Raw genomic sequence first — 22,437 nt, forward strand, 5'->3', positions numbered from 1 at the left:
ATAGACTTGTATAGGTGCTTGTTATCTGATTCGCACCCACTTGCAGCATGGTACATGCGATTCAGCCAGGGCTGTCACTAGGGATTTCAGGGCCCCATACTGGCAAAATTTTTGAGGCCCCCTTGAGAGTCCGCCAAGGCTCCACCCCTCGAAGCATCCATGGTCCCACCGCCCTCTCTTGGAAAAACTCCATTTCTGCACCACATCCTTACCAATCACACATTTACAGTTCCCATCACCACATACATAGCCATCAGCTTTTGTTTTGGCCAAAAGATTTTTAACCCACTAGTATTATATATTCTGTTATCATAATTAGAATATTGAGGACTTATCGGTCAGGTGTTTGAAGGAGCCCTTTACTACCCTGCAGAGTTGTCCCATTTAGTTCAAAGTGTGTCATTTCTCTTTCAAACAGGTAATCACTGGGAGAGCCCTCACTCAACTTATACTGATGGCCTATCCCAGTAATAGAATATCATATTCTTATCCCCAAAAAATCCATTTACATATACAGTACAGAGCAAAAGTTTGGACACACCTTCTCGTTTAAAGATTTTTCTGTATTTTCATGACTATGAAAATTGTAAATTCACACTGAAGGCATCAAAACTATGAATTATCACATGTGGAATTATATACTTAACAAAAAAGTGTGAAACAACTGAAATTATGTCTTATATTCTAGGTTCTTCAAAGTAGCCACCTTTTGCTTTGATGACTGCTTTGCACACTCTTGGCATTCTCTTGATGAGCTTCAAGAGGTAGTCACCGGGAATGGTTTTCACTTCACAGGTGTGCCCTGTCAGGTTTAATAAGTGGGATTTAAAGCATGGAGGAGGTGTGATGGTGTGGGGGTGCTTTGCTGGTGACACTGTTGGGGGTTTATTCAAAATTGAATGCATACTGAACCAGCATGGCTACCACAGCATCTTGCAGCGGCATGCTATTCCATCCGGTTTGCGTTTAGTTGGACAATCATTCTTTTTTCAACAGGACAATGATCCCAAACACACCTCCAGGCTGTGTAAGGGCTATTTGACCAAGAAGGAGAGTGATGGGGTGCTACGCCAGATGACCTGGCCTCCACAGTCACCAGACCTGAACCCAATCGAGATGGTTTGGGGTGAGCTGGACCGCAGAGTGAAGGCAAAAGGGCCAACAAGTGCTAAGCATGTCTGGGAACTCCTTCAAGAGTGTTGGAAGACCATTCCCGGTCACTTCCTCTTGAAGCTCATCAAGAGAATGCCAAGAGTGTGCAAAGCAGTCATCAAAGCAAAAGGTGGCTACTTTGAAGAACCTAGAATATAAGACATATTTTCAGTTGTTTCACACTTTTTTGGTAAGTATATAATTCCACATGTGTTAATTCATAATTTTGATGCCTTCAGTGTGAATGTACAATTTTCTTAGTCATGAAAATACAGAAAAATCTTTAAATAATAATTAATAATAATTTTTATTTATATAGCGCCAACATATTCCGCAGCGCTTTACAAATTATAGAGGGGACTTGTACAGACAATAGACATTACAGCATAACAGAAATACAGTTCAAAACAGATACCAGGAGGAATGAGGGCCCTGCTCGCAAGCTTACAAACTATGAGGAAAAGGGGAGACACGAGAGGTGGATGGTAACAATTGCTATAGTTATTCGGACCAGCCATAGTGTAAGGCTCGGGTGTTCATGTAAAGCTGCATGAACCAGTTAACTGCCTAAGTATGTAGCAGTACAGACACAGAGGGCTATTAACTGCATAAAGTGAATGAGAACATAAGAAGAACATGAGAAGGTGTGTCCAAACTTTTGCTCTGTACTGTATGTTATCATTAATAAATGTATTTTTGTGTATTTGCTTTTAGGTTAATTTTGTAAAATAAGCAAATATATATTTTATTTATTTATTAAGTCTAATAAAGGCTAAATAGAACCTGTAAAAATATAAACATATCTTGTCACTTGTCAGATTCCCGGCGGTCTCCATTGTAATGCTACCATTTGCTCCTGATCCCATGATTAGGTTTGGTGTTAGTAATGAGGAGATTACTCAGCCCACTGGAGATATTATAACTACATACCTCACGGTCTTTGTGTACGTCGAGCAGCTAGGGGCATTTTATGTATGCAAGTAGGAATGTGTAAATATATAAATGTACATATGTGTCTCTAGGCTACTTTCACACTAGCGTTTTTTTTAATACGTTGCAATGCGTCGTTTAGGGGAAAAAACGCATCCTGCAAAGTTTTTAAATGTAACGTTTTTTGCTGCCGACGGACCGCTTTTTCCAACCGCGCATGCGTGGCCGGAACTCCGCCCCCACCTACCTGCACCTTACAATGGGGCAGCGGATGCGCCAGAGAAATGCATCCGCTGCACCCGTTGTGAGGCGCATCAAACGCTAGCGTCGGAATCTCGGTCCGACGCAATGCGACGGGCCGAATCCGACGCTAGTGTGAAAGTAGCCTTAGAGTTTAGCAAAATGATTCAGAGGACAGGGTCCAGGTTCCAGTAAACCACGTGAATAGTCCATTGCCGCTTGGACGAGAGCACTGCAAACCTCCTAGTATCTTCTGCATCCCAGGCGCCTCTTCTGATTAGTAGTCATTATGTTGAGGTGCAATACACTCATGATGATGTTAATACAGACTACTTAATCAAAAGAGGAGCAGTGGATGGCGCATGGACTGAGAGGGTCAAAGTGCCCTGGTGGTGTTCTACCATGCTAGAACTGTGGCCGCTGCACCATACTCCTGAGATTTTTACCTCAACAGCAGTATCTATCTATGTGATTCATTCAGAGAAATGAAATAATATTAAACAAAAACATAAATACAATTCATTTAACCTACCCAAACATTGTGTCCTTCCATTTCCAATCAATCCAAAGTTGCACATACAGGAATATTTGTTATCTTTTTCTATACATGTGGCATTTTGATGGCATGTTTTACATACCTCCGCTGATAGCACATCTGAAGGGGGGAAAAAAAGAGTAGAGCGATACCAGATTAAACATCGAAAACAAATCGTAGATCATCTAAAAATTAAGTATTAGAATTGTCATCCATACAATTTATTACTGAGTCCTACAGGTATGTGTGTTATAATTCCATAACATTACTAAAAAGACCTTGAGAAGTATTGATGTTGGTTCCAAGCCACAATTTGATATATCAATAGTGTAAAAAGCGTCATATTTTATTATTGCAGCCTCTAAACAACTGAGCTCAGTGATTAGCTGCAGCGGTGATCTAGACTTTCATTGTAGTTTCACAGCTGCATCTAAAATATAGAGACCAGAGCAATGGTGGGGAGCAGGCACTGAAGTTGGGGAGGGTGATAATTATCTGGCTCTCTTATTTTACATTAAAAAATATTTAAGATCAACTTTTATAAAAGTGGAAAACCCTTTTAATTTCCAGATTGACTGATTTAGGATGATGTTACACATTGTATTGTGTTCTCAACCACATGCAGTTTTACTGTTAATTGTCGCCGTTTTCTGTTGTGCCTGTTGTCCATGTTGAGACAACATGTAGTAGCACCTAACACATATTAGCCACTTTCTGATGTGTGGCGTTATAGTACACACGTCGGACTCCCCCTGTTTGTGTGGGCTCGAGCACTGATCTCGCACCTTTCTGGGCACATGATAGCTGATCTATACAGCTGACTTTTGCCCGCAACAGCCGCGGGTGGAATCGTGATCCAACCGCGGCTGTTAACTAGTTAAATGCCATTGTCAATCTCTGACAGCGGCATTTAACTTACATTTACAGGAAGCTTGTCACTAATCCCGCCTATCGGTGACCCCATCACATGATCGTGGGTCAATGATGGGTCGGCATGACATCCAGAGGTCTGCAGCAGACCTCTATGGTTTTCATTGCCAGATTGCTATGAGTGCCACCCCATGAATGGCGCTCATAACAAGTGAGCATTTCTGCTACACACAGGCAATCTGATCATCGTCTGTGTGTAGTAGAAGTGATCAAAGTATTCCAGCTTCTAGTCTTCTATAGAGACAATTGAAGCATGGCAAAATAAAAAACAAATGTTTTTAAAAATATAAAAAAATAAAAACAATATAAAAGTTCAAATCACCCTTTCACAACATTCAAAATAAAACAATATAAAAAAAAATCAAACCTACACATATTTGGTAGCGCCGTGTTCAGAATCGCCCGATCTACAGTTGCGGCCAAAAGTATTGACACCCCTGCAATTCTGTCAGATAATACTCAGTTTCTTCCTGAAAATGATTGCAGTCACAAATTCTTTGGTATTATTATCTTCATTTAATTTGTCTTAAATGAAAAAACACAAAAGAGATTGAAGCAAAAAAGCAAAACTTTGATCATTTCACACAAAACTCCAAAAATGGGCTAGGCAAAAGTATTGGCACCCTCAGCCTAATACTTGGTTGCACAACTTTTAGCCAAAATAACTGCGAACAACCGCTTCCGGTAACCATCAATGAGTTTCTTACAATGCTCTGCTGGAATTTTAGACCATTCTTCTTTGGCAAACTGCTCCAGTTCCCTGATATTTGAAGGGTGCCTTCTCCAAACTGCCATTTTTAGATCTCTCCACAGGTGTTCTATGGGATTCAGGTCTGGACTCATTGCTGGCCTCCTTAGAAGTCTCCAGTGCTTTCTCTCAAACCATTCTAGTTCTTTTTGAATTTTCTTTTGGGTCATTGTCCTGCTGAAAGACCCATGAGGGGCCACATTATGCTGCAAAATTTGTTGGTAGTCTTCAGACTTCATAGTGCGAAAAAAATCAAATATCCACCAATCCAAAACAGTATGTCAAAGCAGAAACCATTTCTTTATTTTGGGGATAAGTAAAAAAAATTTTGCCGGGTGGGTGGGTGTGTGTGTGGCCGGAACGTGCCCCCCCCCTCCCGGATGCAGTGCCAACATTGAGCGGTCTTTTCCATACCAAAAAAAGAAAGCTCAGAGGTGAGATCATTCTAATTTTATATGTCAATCACTGCTACTGCAATTTCATCCAACAGAAGGTATTTGTGATATGAGACATGCGGTTTGTGATTGCTTATGTCATGTGATTCTCATGTGATGAGAATTCTTTTCCCCTAAGTGATTGGCATATTGAGTTGTGGCTTACAAAATCTCAGGGATTCCGTGGTTTTACATTCCCAAGAATGTGAATTTTTTGTGAGTCCTTTGTGTGTGTTTTCTTTGTTGGTTAGTTATACCATTTTAAGAATTATATATTAAAAGTTAATTTTTAGTTATAGTCACACCCTGCTTTGACAGACTTCATAATGCCATGCACACGGTCAAGCAGTCCAGTGCCAGAGGCAGCAAAGCTGCCCCAAAACGTTAGGAAACCTCCACCATGTTTGACTGTAGGGACCGTGTTCTTTTCTTTGAATGCCTCTTTTTTTATCCTGTAAACTCTATGTTGATGCCTTTGCCCAAATAGTTCTACTTTTGTCTCATCTGACCAGAGAACATTCTTCCAAAACGTTTTAGGCTTTTTCAGGTAAGTTTTGGCAAACTCCAGCCTGGCTTTTTTATGTCTCGGGGTAAGAAGTGGGGTCTTCCTGGGTCTCCTACCATACAGTCCCTTTTCATTCAGACGCCGACGGATAGTACGGGTTGACGCTATTGTACCCTCGGACTGCAGGGCAGCTTGAACTTGTTTAGATGTTAGTCGATGTTCTTTATCCAACATCCACACAATCTTGTGTTGAAATCTCGTCAATTTTTTTTTCCGTCCACATCTAGGGAGGTTAGCCACAGTGCCATGGGCTTTAAACTTCTTGATGACACTGCGCACAGTAGACACAGGAACATTCAGGTCTTTGGAGATGGACTTATAGCCTTGAGATTGCTCATGCTTCCTCACAATTTGGTTTCTCAAGTCCTCAGACAGTTCTTTGGTCTTCTTTCTTTTCTCCATGCTCAATGTGGTACACACAAGTACAAAGGACAGAGGTTGAGTCAACTTTAATCCATGTCAGCTGGCTGCAAGTGTGATTTAGTTATTGCCAACACCTGTTAGGTGCCACAGGTACACAAATTAGAGACGCATCACATGATTTTTTGAACAGTGCCAATACTTTTGTCCACCCCCTCTTTTATGTTTGGTGTAAAATTATATCCAATTTGGCTTTAGGACAATTCTTTTTGTGTTTTTTCATTTAAGACAAATTAAATGAAGATAATAATAACAAAGAATTTGTGTTTGCAATCATTTTCAGGAAGAAACTGAGTGTTATCTGACAGAATTGCAAGGGTGTCAATACTTTTGGCCACAACTGTATATACTACGTGGGCTGTGTTATATACTACGTGGGCATTGTTATATACTACGTGGTCAGTGTTATATACTATGTTGGCTGTGTTATATACTACTTGGCTGTGTTATATACTACGTGGGCTGTGTTATATACTACGTGGGCAGTGTTATATACTACGTGTGCAGTGTTATATACTACGTGGGCAGTGTAATATACTACGTGGGCAGTGTTATATGCTACGTGGCAGTGTTATATACTACGTGGGCAGTGTTATATACTACATGGGCTGTGTTATATACTACCTCGGCAGTGTTATATACTACGTGGCAGTGTTATATACTACGTGCGCTGTGTTATATACTATGTGGCAGAGCACGCACTGAGTCAATGTCATCTATGACATCCGGGGAAGATCAGGAGACAGACATAGCCCAGGGCACAAATCAGATTTACAACAGACAGAGAAGATCGAGCTTTAAACCAATGGATTTGGGCAAGGCAAGATCCTCTACAAAACGGAAAATGACGGCACTAAGTCAATCTGACGATAAGAAAAAGAAATCTGGAACACTGGAGGCGATTAACCTGTCCAACCACAAATTGACTGATGCACAATTAGAGGTACTGTCCCTTGGTTTAACCTTTGTGCCTAACAATTCGTTCAATTATTTTTCAGCCATGAAGGATTTATACCTGTTCTCTCGTAAGCTAATTTAAAAAAAATTGCACGACAAAAAAGATAACGAAGAGCATGGTCTAACTTATATGGCTGAAAAAGAGACATTGGCTATTCTTGAAGACTTATTAAAGGAACAAGAACCTGATGTGCAAGGTACGTTCCCGAGATCCATTCTACCTAAATCAACGACGTTCCCTCCCTTGTCTATATGTCCGCAGGTTGAAATATTTACCAAGTTGGTGTTGGAGGATTTCAAAAAAATCCCCAATGTTGTCACCAGGGACAATATAACCACATCTCAGCGCCAGGCTCTTGTGAATTAGGGGCACTGGAAGATGTTGTAATAAAGGCTGCTGACAAGGGGGGAACGTCGTTGTATGGCCTACTATTAAATATGAAAGGGAAGTTTTCAGGCAATTGGGTTGTAGGGATACGTATATTCGATTATCCCACTGTCCCTTGGCCGCATTTAAAATGGAGCTGGATGGAATCCTACTTGATGCAGTGGATCGAGGGATCATCAATAAAAAAATCTATGATGGATTATCGGTTCAATTTCCGAAGATCCCTACCCTGTATCTACTTCCAAAGATACACAAGGATTCCAAAAATCCTCCCGGGAGACCAATTGTCTCCGGGATTGATGGTCTCTGCGATCCAGTGTGTAAATACATTGATTTCTACCTAAAATCTATGGTTGAAATATTACCATATTACATAAGAGATACAGCGTATATGTTGACTAAAATTGAGGGTACCATCTTGGAGCGGGACATGTGGCTGGTCACAGCTGACGTCGAATCATTATATACATGTATATCTCATGATGATGGTATTGATGCGGTCCGCTTCTTCCTGGGAGGCAGCAACTGGGATGGCCAGGTCTGTGATTTTATTGTTGAGTTGTTGCGGTTTGTGCTGACCCACAATTTGTCTTCAAAGATAGATATTACCCACAAAAACGTGGTACTGCAATGGGGGCAGCTTGTGCCCCAGCCTATGCCAACCTGTTTCTTGGTCTATGGGAGAGATCCATTTTCCAGTCGGACGGGGTCTCTTCCGTGGACCGAGTGCAGTGTTGGCATAGGTATATTGATGATATCTTTTTTCTTTGGCAAGGCAGTGAGATTGGCATCAGTGAGTTTGTGGGTCAGCTCAACCGTTACCCATTCAACATCAGATTAACTTACAAAGCACACAGACAAAGAATTGATTTCCTGGATATTTGTTTAGAGGTGGATGAGGTGGGGGCGCTGAATACGGATGTTTACAGAAAGACCACTTCTGTGAACTCTCTGTTGCATGTGTCCTCATCTCATACCACACATACTATCAAGGCCATCCCAGTTGCTCAATTTCTCAGGATGAGGCGGATCTGCTCAACGGACCAAAAATTTGAGGCCCAAGCAGAAAATCTAAGGAATAGATTTAAAGCTCGTGGGTACAGCAATCGTTGTATCAAACAGGGATATTTAAGAGCCGAAAAAACGGAGAGACATCAATTACTATTTAAACAAGAGAAAAAATCAGCATCTGAGAATTGTGTTAGGTTCATCTCTACATACAACTGCCAGTGGAAAAAGATGCAACAAATAATTAACACCCACTGGTCAGTACTTCTCACTGATCCAGTATTGGCGTCTAATATTCCCGTTAAACCACAATTTACAGCAAAACGTGGTAAGAGCATTAAGGACCTATTGGTCAAAAGCCACTATGTGGCAAAAGTAATCAATCCTTTAAATCCAAACAATAGGGGTCCAAATTGGGGATCTTATCCCTGTGGGGATTGCCTTGCTTGCAAGGAAAAGAACTTGATCAGGGGTACCCATTTTTCATCATCAAATGAGAAAAAAAGATTTCAGATTCGGCATCATATAAGTTGTACCAGCACATATGTTGTGTACCTGGCCACATGTCCTTGCTCCAAGAGGTACGTGGGACTTACATCACGTCAGCTCCGTGTGCGTGTAAGGGAGCATGTTAGAAACATTGCCAACGCGAAGGAGGTGGAGGACGTTGGCATCTTGAAAACTCTCCCGAAACATTTTCGCATGTTACATGCATGTGACCCTAGAGGTCTACGGATCTTGGGAATTGACCAAGTACATTGTGGTAGCAGAGGAGGTAATATCAAGCGATTGTTGGCAAAAACAGAGTGCCGCTGGATAGTGACCTTGAACTCCATGGCCCCGGTGGGACTCAATGAAAAATTGAGTTTCGCTTCATTCTTATGATTGCTCTTGTCCTCGCATGTCCTAACCTGTGCAGTTTCGGAGTATCCTGATGGATCTATCATTATATTTTATATTTCATTTAGTGTATATGTTCATGTTTTCTCTTTATTTATTTTACGTTTGTATTTTTAGGTTGAGCAGTCTAACCTGTGGCCCTCTTTTTCTTTTGGTGGCATTCCAACATTGTGGCAGGGAAATTATATTCAGAATCTGGAGAATTATGTGCTCTACTCAAGAGGATTGTGCATTCTTATATCCCTTATGTATTAGCGTGGTGGGGGTGGTTTTAATGCACTGTGGCACTTTATTATGGTTATGTATTACATACCATGTACTATGTTTGCACTACTGTTTCAAAAGTATGTTGTATGATTTCACTTATTACTTGTACTATTTATATGTATGAGATGCATTTTTTCTATAAAGTTCCCTTCTGAGGGCATTTTTTCATTGATAAATACACAGTATTGGTGATTTACACATTTTTATTTTATATTGCCTCATTAGATGTTGGCGGTATTGAATCATTTTTGTACTAATTGCTCCTCTGGGCTGCTTACTTGTTAGCAATGCCCATTAAACATGTTTCTTCAGATCATTATACACAACAGGTAGTTATTTATCTTTCTAACTTACCACACACGCTGTACCACACTTAGGTAGGCTTGGTTTGCGCTTTCCCTTCTTCTTGCCAGCATTCAATATGGCGGCCGTTGTCTCGCGCGTGCGCGCTGTGTCCGGCTTCATGTACTCGGGTGCGCATGTCTATTGATGTCACAAGGGGATTTTCCCTAGACGTGCGCTCCCGATGAATGCCGGTGTGCTGGGACGCTGTTTCCGGCGGTGGCGGCGGTGCGCACGCGCACTGTAGGCGTGCTGCATAGTGAATGCCACTATAAAAGGGCCAGTATATGGTCTGCTCAATACACTCCCTTCTTGTGATAAAGCCTACGCGAAACGAGCGTCAGGAGGGTCTATACTGGCACCCCGGCACCTGATTGTCTTCCAGCATGGGTAAGGTATCATATATTTAACTCTGCCACTTTGTACTCTTTGTTTCCCCATACGGATTTTCTGTCACTATGACAACTCTTGGGGCCTGCCTCATTGTATAAGTGATTGGTCATTGCCTCATATTTTATGGTAGGCTAAATTTATACCGAAATCATTTTGGATCAGTCATGATGTGGTAGACTATCACCATGTTGTGTGTATACTCAAATACATTTATTGTGACGGGGATGTAACGGTTTCCAAACTAGGGTTTTTTGTCTTTTTTTGTTATTTTTGTATTATTTGTATGTAATTTTCTGATATCTTTAATAAAGTATATGAATTTTTAAATTACTATTACATGTATGGTACTCCATTTTTTCTATGTTGTATGTGCATTGGGAGTATACATTTACTGTCCAGCTATTTAATGGGTATGTACACCAGGCCAATTAGGCATTAGCCTTCAACACATGGGACCCATTTTTTTCTTGTGAGTTTGAGTTCACTATGTGGCAGTGTTATATACTACGTGTGCGCAGTGTTATATACTACGTGGGCTGTGCCATATACTTCGAGGCAGTGTTATATACTACATGGGCTTTGTTATATACTACGTGGCAGTGTTATATACTATGTTGGCAGTGTTATATACTACGTGTGCAGTGTTATATACTACATGGGCTGTGTTATATACTACGTGGCAATGTTATATACTACGTGGGCAGTGTTATATACTACGTGGCAGTGTTATATACTATGTGTGCAGTGTTATATAATACGTGCGCATTGTTATATACTACGTGGGCAGTGTTATATACTACGTGGGTAGTGTTATATACTATGTGCGCAGTGTTATATACTACGTGGGCTGTGTTATATACTGTGTGGGCTGTGTTATATACTACGTGGGCTGTGTTATATACTATGTGGGCAGTGTTATATACTGCGTGGGCAGTGTTATATACTACGTGTGCAGTGTTATATACTGCGTGGGCTGTGTTATATACTATGTGGGCTGTGTTATATACTATGTGGCTGTGTTATATACTACGAGGCTCCTATATACTACATGGCTGTGCTATATACTACGTTGCTGTCTGTGTTACGTGGCCTCTGCTATATGGCTGCTATATATATACATACATACACACATATTCTAGAATACCCGATGCGTTAGAATCGGGCCACCATCTAGTAATTGGTATAAAATCCTTCTGTATTCCCCAGTATTCAATGGAAGATTTTGGCTTACAAATACAGAGGTAAAAAACTGACCAAATATTGAAGGTGTGAATATGGCTTGCCGACCTTCATACAAGCATATTTTTGGTCAGTGCGTTGTTTGTGTGCACAAAAGACTACACACAGACAGCAAACAGACCTATGCTCGCACATATCAGCAATTTTTCTTTCAGATTAAAGTTTTTGTGAAAACAAAACTAAGCATGCAATATTCTTGTGTGGCTTTCGGCCAAACAGTGCTAATATTAACGGCATATAACTCCGGCACCTGTCTGCAATACCACAAAATGCATGGAGCTGTACACAATCATGTAGTTTGAGAATTACAACATTCTTGTAAACTGTAGATTAACTACAGTTCTTTTTTCCTGGTTAGCTCAGTGTTTCTAAACTTTCTACTAACCTGTTGCAGCAATATTGGATTTCTTTATAATATTTCAGCAATTCATTTCACAACAAGGTGTACAGGCATTTCAGATCATTTACAGTAATATGAGATAAACTTTTTGTGAGAAATGAGACTTATCATTAAAAAGTTTAAGTCCTGTCACTGGCTTCAGCTGATGAGACTACTACTCCCATCAGCCTATGCCTACTGCCACTAATAACAGAGAGAGCAGGCCGCAGCTAATGGGAGAATTCATCAGCCGCCGCCTGCGCTCTAAATAAATAATATATGAAAAAAAAAACATGTGGGTTCCCCAGTATTTTTAATAGCCAGCCAGGCAAAACTCACAGCTGGGGGCTGCAACCCTCAGCTGTCAGTTTTAGCAAGGCTAGTTATCCAGAACAGAACATAGGGGTCTCCATGCCGTAATTTTTAATTATTTAAATAAATCATTTTAAAAAATTGTGATGGGTCCCCCCATTTTAAAAACCAGCCAAGCTAAAGCAGACAGCTGGGGGCTGGTATTCTCAGGCTGGGAAGGGGCCTTGAATATTGCCCCCCAGCCTAAATATAGCAACCCGCAACTGCCCCAGAAAAGGGATATCTATTAGATGTGCCAATTCCGGGGCTTTGCCTGGCTTTTCCTACTCTCCCTGTGGTGGTGGTGGCAAGTGGGGTTCATATATGTGGGGTTGATGTCACCTTTGTATTATCCGGTGATATCAAGCCCAAACTAATCCTTACAGTTATATGGTAAATAAAGACACAGCAACTATCAAGTCTTTTATTTGAAATAAAACAAAACACACGAGTCCTCTCTTTAAGGATGTTATCAAGATAATTATAGAGGACAAAGAAAAAACTGAGATATTAAATAGGCACATTTCCATCCATATTCACCAATGAACTTACTGTTCCTGGGATCATTCAACAAGGCACAAATTAGAGTTCACCATCTATAATATAACGCTGGGAGCGTCACTCTGTCCGAAGCCTTTATAGACTGCGCAGGCGCAAGCGCCGGCGCAGTCTGGCCCCCACAGAGTGACGCTCCCAGGAGATCGCGGTATGTGTAAGCACTGAATGCATACCGCGATCTCCACCGGAGAGTCAGGGACCGTGGACGCGCCAGGAGGGAGGGTAAGTATAGTCACCTGTCCTCCGTTCCAGCGCTGCGTGCGGCTCCGTCTCCGGCTCCTCTGCTGTGACAGAGTCCAGTCACAGGCAGAGGAGCCGGAGTGTGTGTTCAAGAAAATGGCGCCGGAAAGCGCGGCCTGCGCAGGCGCCGATTCCTGCTGCCAGAATCGGCGCCTGCGCAGTCCGCGCTTTCCGGCGCCATTTTCTTGAAGACACACTCCGGCTCCACTGCAGGTGTGTCTTCAAGAAAATGGCGCCGGAGAGCGCGGACTGCGCAGGTGCCGATTCCTGCTGCCGGAACCGGCGCCTGCGCAGTCCGCGCTTTCCGGCGCCATTTTCTTGAACACACACCTGCAGTGGAGCCGGACGATAGGTGAGTATGGTATTTTTTTTTTATATATGGCAGCAGCATACGGGGGCATATAATACAATAGTGGCGCAGGATGGGAGCAGCACATGACAGAACGGGCGCAGGATGGCAGCAGCACATGACAGAACGGGCGCAGGATGGCAGCAGCGCATGACAGAACGGGCGCAGGATGGCAGCAGCACATGACAGAACGGGCGCAGGATGGCAGCAGCACATGACAGAACGGGCGCAGGATGGCAGCAGCACATGACAGAACGGGCGCAGGATGGCAGCAGCGCATGACATAACGGGCGCAGGATGGCAGCAGGATGGGAGCAGCACATGACAGAACGGGCGCAGGATGGCAGCAGCGCATGACAGAACGGGCGCAGGATGGCAGCAGCACATGACAGAACGGGCGCAGGATTGCAGCAGCACATGACAGAACGGGCGCAGGATGGCAGCAGCGCATGACATAACGGGCGCAGGATGGCAGCAGGATGGGAGCAGCACATGACAGAACGGGCGCAGGATGGCAGCAGCGCATGACAGAACGGGGGCGCAGGATGGGAGCAGCACATGACAGAACGGGCGCAGGATGGCAGCAGCACATGACAGAACGGGCGCAGGATGGCAGCAGCACATGACAGAACGGGCGCAGGATGGCAGCAGCACATGACAGAACGGGCGCAGGATGGCAGCAGCACATGACAGAACGGGCGCAGGATGGCAGCAGCGCATGACAGAACGGGCGCAGGATGGCAGCAGCGCATGACATAACGGGCGCAGGATGGCAGCAGGATGGCAGCAGCACATGACAGAACGGGCGCAGGATTGCAGCAGCACATGACAGAACGGGCGCAGGATGGCAGCAGCGCATGACATAACGGGCGCAGGATGGCAGCAGGATGGGAGCAGCACATGACAGAATGGGCGCAGGATGGCAGCAGCGCATGACAGAACGGGGGCGCAGGATGGGAGCAGCACATGACAGAACGGGCGCAGGATGGCAGCAGCACATGACAGAACGGGCGCAGGATGGCAGCAGCACATGACAGAACGGGCGCAGGATGGCAGCAGCACATGACAGAACGGGCGCAGGATGGCAGCAGCACATGACAGAACGGGCGCAGGATGGCAGCTGCGCATGACATAACGGGGGCGCAGGATGGGAGCAGCACATGACAGAACGGGCGCAGGATGGGAGCAGCACATGACAGAACGGGCGCAGGATGGCAGCAGCGCATGACAGAACGGGCGCAGGATGGCAGCAGCACATGACAGAACGGGCGCAGGATGGGAGCAGCACATGACAACGGGCGCAGGATGGCAGCAGCGCATGACATAACGGGCGCAGGATGGCAGCAGGATGGGAGCAGCACATGACAGAACGGGCGCAGGATGGCAGCAGCGCATGACAGAACGGGGGCGCAGGGTGGGAGCAGCACATGACAGAACGGGCGCAGGATGGCAGCAGCACATGACATAACGGGCGCAGGATGGCAGCAGCACATGACATAACAGGCGCAGGATGGCAGCAGGATGGGAGCAGCACATGACAGAACGGGCGCAGGATGGCAGCAGCGCATGACAGAACGGGGGCGCAGGATGGGAGCAGCACATGACAAAACGGGCGCAGGATGGCAGCAGCACATGATGGAGACCATATACCAATATAAATGCTCGCCACCCGGGCGTAGAACGGGTTCAATAGCTAGTCTTATATAACTAGTTTAACACAAAAAGAAGTATGCCTGGATCTGAGCAAATTAAACATGAAGGAGTTGAGCTCAGTAATTGACAGACAGTTTTATGTATCTCATGATCTTAGACTCTCCTGTCACCAGGGTGGTGCCACAGGATTAGAGAATTACTGACATGATTCAACATTTAAGAAAGGTTAGAAGGTGGATCCAGGCAACTACCGACATCAGCATTGTCACGATTCTGTTGTCGGGTGTCCCGGGACCAGGGGTTCTTTCCCTGTCCCTAATGCTAGGGGCGCCCTAGCTCACCTTGTTCCTCAGGTTACTTTTGATGGTGAAGATGCCAAGGTCACGTACCTTGCCTTAGCTCCTGAATCCGTTCTCAGTCTGTACCCTTCTATCACACAAGGAAAAGGGGAGTAGTAGTGTATCTTAATACACCAACCAGACTAACAAGGTAATACGAACAGGGGTGATGAAAAAAACTAAACATACAAATATACACACACATTTAACAGAGGTAAGCATCGGGAAGTGAAAGATGGGGTAAACCAAAGTAGGAGAAGAAAGGGAATTATCACACACAAAACCTAGCAACAGTCACAGATAAATCCACCAACCACCTACTCAAATAACCACCAACAACCACCTACAGCCATGCAGCAAAAGCTACTCTGACAATGAGTGCTAGCCAAGACCCAGTTTATATAGCAGATGGGAGTGGCTAACAGTGCACTGTTGAGTGCCTTAGCTCCTGGTTCTCTCAACAGAGCAGATTAGCCCCTGCACTGCCAAAAGAAATTTACACTGTTTAATATGAAGGTGAAGTGCTTCTAGCCAGTGCAGGAGTAGGAGAACTCAGATGCTGTGTTCTTCTGGCTCCTCTCTGTTGCAGTAAACCTATTAGAAGTAGTGTGCAAAGTTTTTGAGGGCATTAAAAGAGATGATCTGCAGAAATATATTGCAGAGAATAATATAACTGACAGCCAGCATGGATTCATGAAAGATAAGTCATGTCTAGCTAACATGTTGGGTATGTATAAGGAGGTAAGTGCAAATCTAGATGTTGGTAATGCAGCTGATGTGATTTATCTGGACCTTGGAAAGCATTTGATACTGTACCACATAACAGCCTTATACTGAAGCTTCAGAAGCAGGGACTGTTAGAAACTATTTGAAGATGGGTAAAGAACAGGCTAAAAGGCAGGAAACAAACAGTCGCTGTAAATGGTACAATCTCTAAATGGGATATAGTCAGCAGTGAGGTACCGCCAGGATCTGTGCTAGGACCGATTCTTTTTAACCTTTTAATTAATGACCTTGTGGATGGAATAGAGAGGAATGTGTCATTATTTGCTGAAGGCACCAAATTATGTAGGATTTTAAAATCTGACATTGACAATACAATATGACAAAACTATATGAAAAGATGACTGAATTGGCAAACGATTGGCAAATGAGGTTTAATGTAGATTAATGAAGAAGAGTAATCCACCTAAGACGGAGTAATCATGTTGCCGCATATACATTAAATGGGAGCATACTTGGGATTACAGAACAGGAAAATGACTTGGGTTTTCTGGTTAAAAGTAAGCTGAGCAGCAGTACTCGATGTCAAAATCAATCTTACCCCAAAAAGCGAGATCTTGAAAAATGATAAATCGATGGTCAATTATTAACCCTCGTAACATCCTAAGAAAAAAAGATTGTTTCAAAAATTGTGCTGATGTAAAGTAGTCATGTGGGAAATATTATTTATTAACTATTTTTGTGGCATATCTCACCTGTTCATTGAAGTACAATTGGAGCGCCCCCAAGGGGCCGTGGGGTACTCGGTACCGTGTCCTGCGGTTCACAGGGGGATGTCATGGTCGCTGACCCGGTTTGTGGCCCTGGGACGTCCGTGTAAAAGAGAAAGGTCTTTAAAAGGAAATGTTCGTGACTCCACCTTTGGTATTCGGTCAGGGTGACCAACGCTGCATTAACCCCTTCATGACCCAGCCTATTTTGACCTTAAAGACCTTGCCATTTTTTGCAATTCTGACCAGTGTCCCTTTATGAGGTAATAACTCGGGAACGCTTCAACGGATCCTAGCGATTCTGAGATTGTTTTCTCGTGACATATTGGGCTTCATGTTAGTTGTAAATTTAGGTCAATAAATTCTGTGTTTATTTGTGATAAAAACGGAAATTTGGCGAAAATTTAGAAAATTTTGCAATTTTCACATTTTGAATTTTTATTCTGTTAAACCAGAGAGTTACGTGACACAAAATAGTTAATAAATAACATTTCCCACACGTCTACTTTACATCAGCACAATTTTGGAAACAAAATTTTTTTTGCTAGGAAGTTATAAGGGTTAAAATTTGACCAGCGATTTCTCATTTTTAAAACGAAATTTACAAAACCATTTTTTTTAGGGACCACCTCACATTTGAAGTCAGTTTGAGGGGTCTATATGGCTGAAAATACCCAAAATTGACACCATTCTAAAAACTGCACCCCTCAAGGTACTCAAAACCACATTCAAGAAGTTTATTAACCCTTCAGGTGCTTCACAGCAGCAGAAGCAACATGGAAGGAAAAAATGAACATTTAACTTTTTAGTCACAAAAATGATCTTTCAGCAACAATTTTTTTATTTTCCCAATGGTAAAAGGAGAAACTGAACCACGAAAGTTGTTGTCCAATTTGTCCTGAGCACGCTGATACCTCATATGTGGGGGTAAACCACTGTTTGGCAGGGCTTGGAAGGGAAGGAGCGCCATTTGACTTTTTGAATGAAAAATTGGCTGCACTCTTTAGCGGACACCATGTCACATTTGGAGAGCCCCTGTGTGCCTAAAAATTGGAGCTCCCCCACAAGTGACCCCATTTTGGAAACTAGACGCCCCAAGGAACTTATCTAGATGCATAGTGAGCACTTTAAACCCCCAGGTGCTTCACAAATTGATCCGTAAAAATTAAAAAGTAATTTTTTTTCACAAAAAAATTCTTTTAGCCTCAATTTTTTCATTTTCACATGGGCAACAGGATAAAATGGATCCTAAAATTTGTTGGGCAATTTCTCCTGAGTACACCGATACCTCACATGTGGGGGTAAACCACTGTTTGGGCACATGGTAAGGCTTGGGAGGGAAGGAGCGCCATTTGACTTTTTGAATGAAAAATTATCTCCATCGTTAGCGGACACCATGTCGCGTTTGGAGAGACCCTGTGTGCCTAAACATTGGAGCTCTCCCACAAGTGACTCCATTTTGGAAACTGGACCCCCCAAGGAACTTATCTAGATGCCTAGTGAGCACTTTAAACCCTCAGGTGCTTCACAAATTGATCCGTAAAAATGAAAAAGTACTTTTTTTTTCACAAAAAATTTCTTTTCGCCTCAATTTTTTCATTTTTACATGGGCAATAGGATTAAATAGATCCTAAAATTTGTTGGGCAATTTCTCCCAAGTACGCCGATACCTCATATGTGGGGGTAAACCACTGTTTGGGCACACGGCAGGGCTCGGAAGGGAAGGCGCGCCTTTTGACTTTTTGAATGGAAAATTAGCTCCAATTGTTAGCGGACACCATGTCGCGTTTGGAGAGCCCCTGTGTGCCTATGCATTGGAGCTCCCCCACAAGTGACCCCATTTTGGAAACTAGACCCCCCAAGGAACTTATCTAGATGCATACTGAGCACTTTAAACCCCCAGGTGCTTCACAGAAGTTTATAACGCAGAGCCATGAAAATAAAAAATAATTTTTCTTTCCTCAAAAATGATTTTTTAGCCTGGAATTTCCTATTTTGCCAACGGTAATAGGAGAAATTGGACCACAAATTTTGTTGACCAGTTTGTCCTGAGTACGCAGATACCCCATATGTGGGGGTAAACCACTGTTTGGGCGCACGGCAGGGCTCAGAAGGGAAGGCACGCTATTTGGCTTTTTAAATGGAAAATTAGTTCCAATCATTAGCGGACACCATGTCGAGTTTGGAGAGCCCCTGTGTGCCTAAACATTGGAGATCCCCCACAAATGACCCTATTTTGGAAACTAGACCCCCAAAGGAACTAATCTAGATGTGTGGTGAGCACTTTGAACCCTCAAGTGCTTCACAGAAGTTTATAACGCAGAGCCATGAAAATAAAAAAAAAAATTCTTTTCTCAAAAATGATTTTTTAGCCCGCAATTTTTTATTTTCCCAAGGGTAACAGGAGAAATTTGACCCCAAAAGTTGTTGTCCAGTTTCTCCTGAGTACGCTGATACCCCATATGTGGGGGTAAACTACTGTTTGGGCACATGCTGGGGCTCGGAAGTGAAGTAGTGACGTTTTGAAATGCAGACTTTGATGGAATGCTCTGCGGGCGTCACGTTGCGTTTGCAGAGCCCCTGATGTGGCTGAACAGTAGAGACGCCCCACAAGTGACCCCATTTTGGAAACTAGACCCCGAAAGGAACTTATCTAGATGTGAGGTGAGCACTTTGAACCCCCAAGTGCTTCACATAAGTTTATAACACAGAGCAGTGAAAATAATAAATACGTTTTCTTTCCTCAAAAATAATTTTTTAGCCCAGAATTTTTTAATTTTCCCAAGGGTAACAGGAGAAATTTGACCCCAACATTTGTTGTCCAGTTTCTCCTGAGTACAGTGATACCCCATATGTGGGGGTAAACTACTGTTTGGGCACATGCCGGGGCTCGGAATTGAAGTAGTGACGTTTTGAAATGCAGACTTTGATGGAATGCTCTACGGGCGTCACGTTGCATTTGCAGAGCCCTTGATGTGGCTAAACAGTAGAAACCCCCCACAAGTGACCCCATTTTGGAAACTAGACCCCGAAAGGAACTTATCTAGATATGTGGTGAGCACTTTCAACCCCCAAGTGCTTCACAGAGGTTTATTACGCAGAGCCATGAAAATAATAAATACGTTTTCTTTCCTCAAAAATAATTTTTTAGCCCAGAATTTTTTATTTTCCCAAGGGTTACAGGAGAAATTGGACCCCAAAAGTTGTTGTCCAGTTTCTCCTGAGTACGCTGATACCCCATGTGTGGGGGTAAACCACTGTTTGGGCACACGTTGGGGCTCAGAAGGGAAGTAGTGACTTTTGAAATGCAGACTTTAATGGAATGGTCTGCGGACATCACGTTGCGTTTGCAGAGCCCCTGGTGTGCCTAAACAGTAGAAACCCCCCACAAGTGACCCCATTTTGTAAACTATACCCCCCAATGAACTTATCTAGATATGTGGTGAGCACTTTAAACCCCCAAGTGCTTCACAGACGTTTACAACGCAGAGCCGTGAAAATAAAAAATCATTTTTCTTTCCTCAAAAATGATGTTTTAGCAAGCAATTTTTTATTTTCTCAAGGGTAACAGGAGAAATTGGACCCCAGTAATTGTTGCGCAGTTTGTCCTGAGTATGCTGGTACCCCATATGTGGGGGTAAACCACTGTTTGGGCACACGTCGGGGCTCGGAAGTGAGGGAGCACCATTTGACTTTTTGAATACAAGATTGGCTGGAATCAATGGTGGCGCCATGTTGCGTTTGGAGACCCCCTGATGTGCCTAAACAGTGGAAACCCCTCAATTCTAACTCCAACACACCCCTAACCCTTATCCCAACTGTAGCCGTATCCCTAATCACAACCCTAACCCCAACACACCCCTAACCACACCCCTAACCCTAACCACAACCCTAATTCCAACCCAAACCTAACCCTAAGGCTATGTGCCCACGTTGCAGATTCGTGTGAGATTTTTCAGCACCATTTTTGAAAAATCCGCGCGTAAAAGGCACTGTGTTTTACCTGCGGATTTACCGCGGATTGCCAGTGTTTTTTGTGCGGATTTCACCTGCGGATTCCTATTGAGGAACAGGTGTAAAACGCTGCGGAATCCGCACAAAGAATTGACATGCTGCGGAAAATACAACGCGTGGTATTTTCCGCACCATGGGCACAGCGGATTTGGTTTTCCATATGTTAACATGGTACTGTAAACCTGATGGAACACTGCTGCGGATCGGCAGCCAAATCCGCACCGTGTGCACATAGCCTAATTCTAAAGGTATGTGCACACGCTGCGGAAAACGCTGCGGATCCGCAGCAGTTTCCCATGAGTTTACAGTTCAATGTAAACCTATGGGAAACAAAAATCGCTGTACACATGCTGCAGAAAAACTGCACGGAAACGCAGGGGTTTACATTCCGCAGCATGTCACTTCTTTCTGCGGATTCCACAGCGGTTTTACAAGTGCTCCAATAGAAAATCGCAGTTGTAAAACCGCAGTGAAATGCGCAGAAAAACCGCGGTAAATCCGCGATAAATCCACAGCGGTTTAGCACTGTGGATTTATGAAATCCGCTGCGGAAAAATCCGCAGAGGACCAGAATACGTGTGCACATTCCTAACCCTAACCCTAACCCTACCCCTAACCCTAACCCTACCCCTAACCCTAACCCTATCCCTAACCCTAACCCTACCCCTAACCCTAGTTCTAACTCCAACCTTAGTGGGGAAAAAAAAAAAAATTCTTTATTTTATTATTGTCCCTACCTATGGGGGTGACAAAGGGGGGGGGGGGTCATTTACTGTTTTTTTTTTTATTTTGATCACTGTGAGGTTTTATCACAGTGATCAAAATTCACTCTGGAAGGAATCTGCCGGCTGGCAGATTCGGCGGGCGCACTGCGCATGCGCCCGCCATTTTGGAAGATGGCGGCGCCCAGGAAAGAAGACGGGCGGACCCCGGGAGGCTAGGTAAGTATAAGGGGGGGGAGATCAGGGCACGGGGGGCGTCGGAGCACGGGGGGGTGGATCGGAGCATGGGGTGGGTCGTAACACGGGGGGTTGGATCGGAGAACGGGGGGTGGATCGGAGTGCGGGGGGGTGGATCGCAGTGCGGGGGGGTGGATCGGAGTGCAGGGGGGTGGGATTGGAGCACGGGGGGTGGGATTGGAGCACGGGGGGAGCGGACAGGAGGATGGGGGAGTGGAGCACAGGACGGAGGGGAGCGGACCACTGATCGGAGGGCTGGGGGGGGCAATCGGTGGGGTGGGGGCACATTAGTGTTTCCAGCCATGGCCGATGATATTGCAGCATCGGCCATGGCTGGATTGTAATATTTCACCAGTTTTTTAGGTGGAATATTACAAATCGCTCTGATTGGCAGTTTCACTTTCAACAGCCAAACAGAGCGATCGTAGCCACGGGGGGGGTGAAGCCACCCCCCCCGGGCTAAAGTACAACTCCTCCTGTCCCTGCAGGCCGGGTGAAATTACAGTTAACCCTTTCACCCGGCCTGCAGTAACGCGATTCCGCCATGACGCATACGCTGCGTCATGGGTCAGCATGGCACCGACTTTCATGACGCAGCGTATGCGTCAAAGGTTGGGAAGGGGTTAAGGGGTCCGCTGGGGGTGATGTTATGGCA

The 22,437-nt window shown here is 44.1% G+C and overlaps 1 protein-coding gene across 1 annotated transcript in view; it reads right to left on the reverse strand.

Annotated features, from left to right (window-relative positions):
* SUSD1 (sushi domain containing 1) overlaps positions 1 to 22,437 on the reverse strand; it is a 466,537-nt gene that overhangs the window by 375,993 nt on the left and 68,107 nt on the right. Inside the window, exon 2 of the mRNA XM_069767010.1 lies at positions 2,855 to 2,977. Coding sequence (XP_069623111.1) covers positions 2,855 to 2,977 — 123 coding nt within the window. The remainder of the gene's footprint in view (positions 1 to 2,854; positions 2,978 to 22,437) is intronic.

The sequence above is a fragment of the Ranitomeya imitator genome, chromosome 1 (genome assembly GCF_032444005.1).
Source record: "Ranitomeya imitator isolate aRanImi1 chromosome 1, aRanImi1.pri, whole genome shotgun sequence".
Taxonomy (NCBI): Eukaryota; Metazoa; Chordata; class Amphibia; order Anura; family Dendrobatidae; genus Ranitomeya; species Ranitomeya imitator.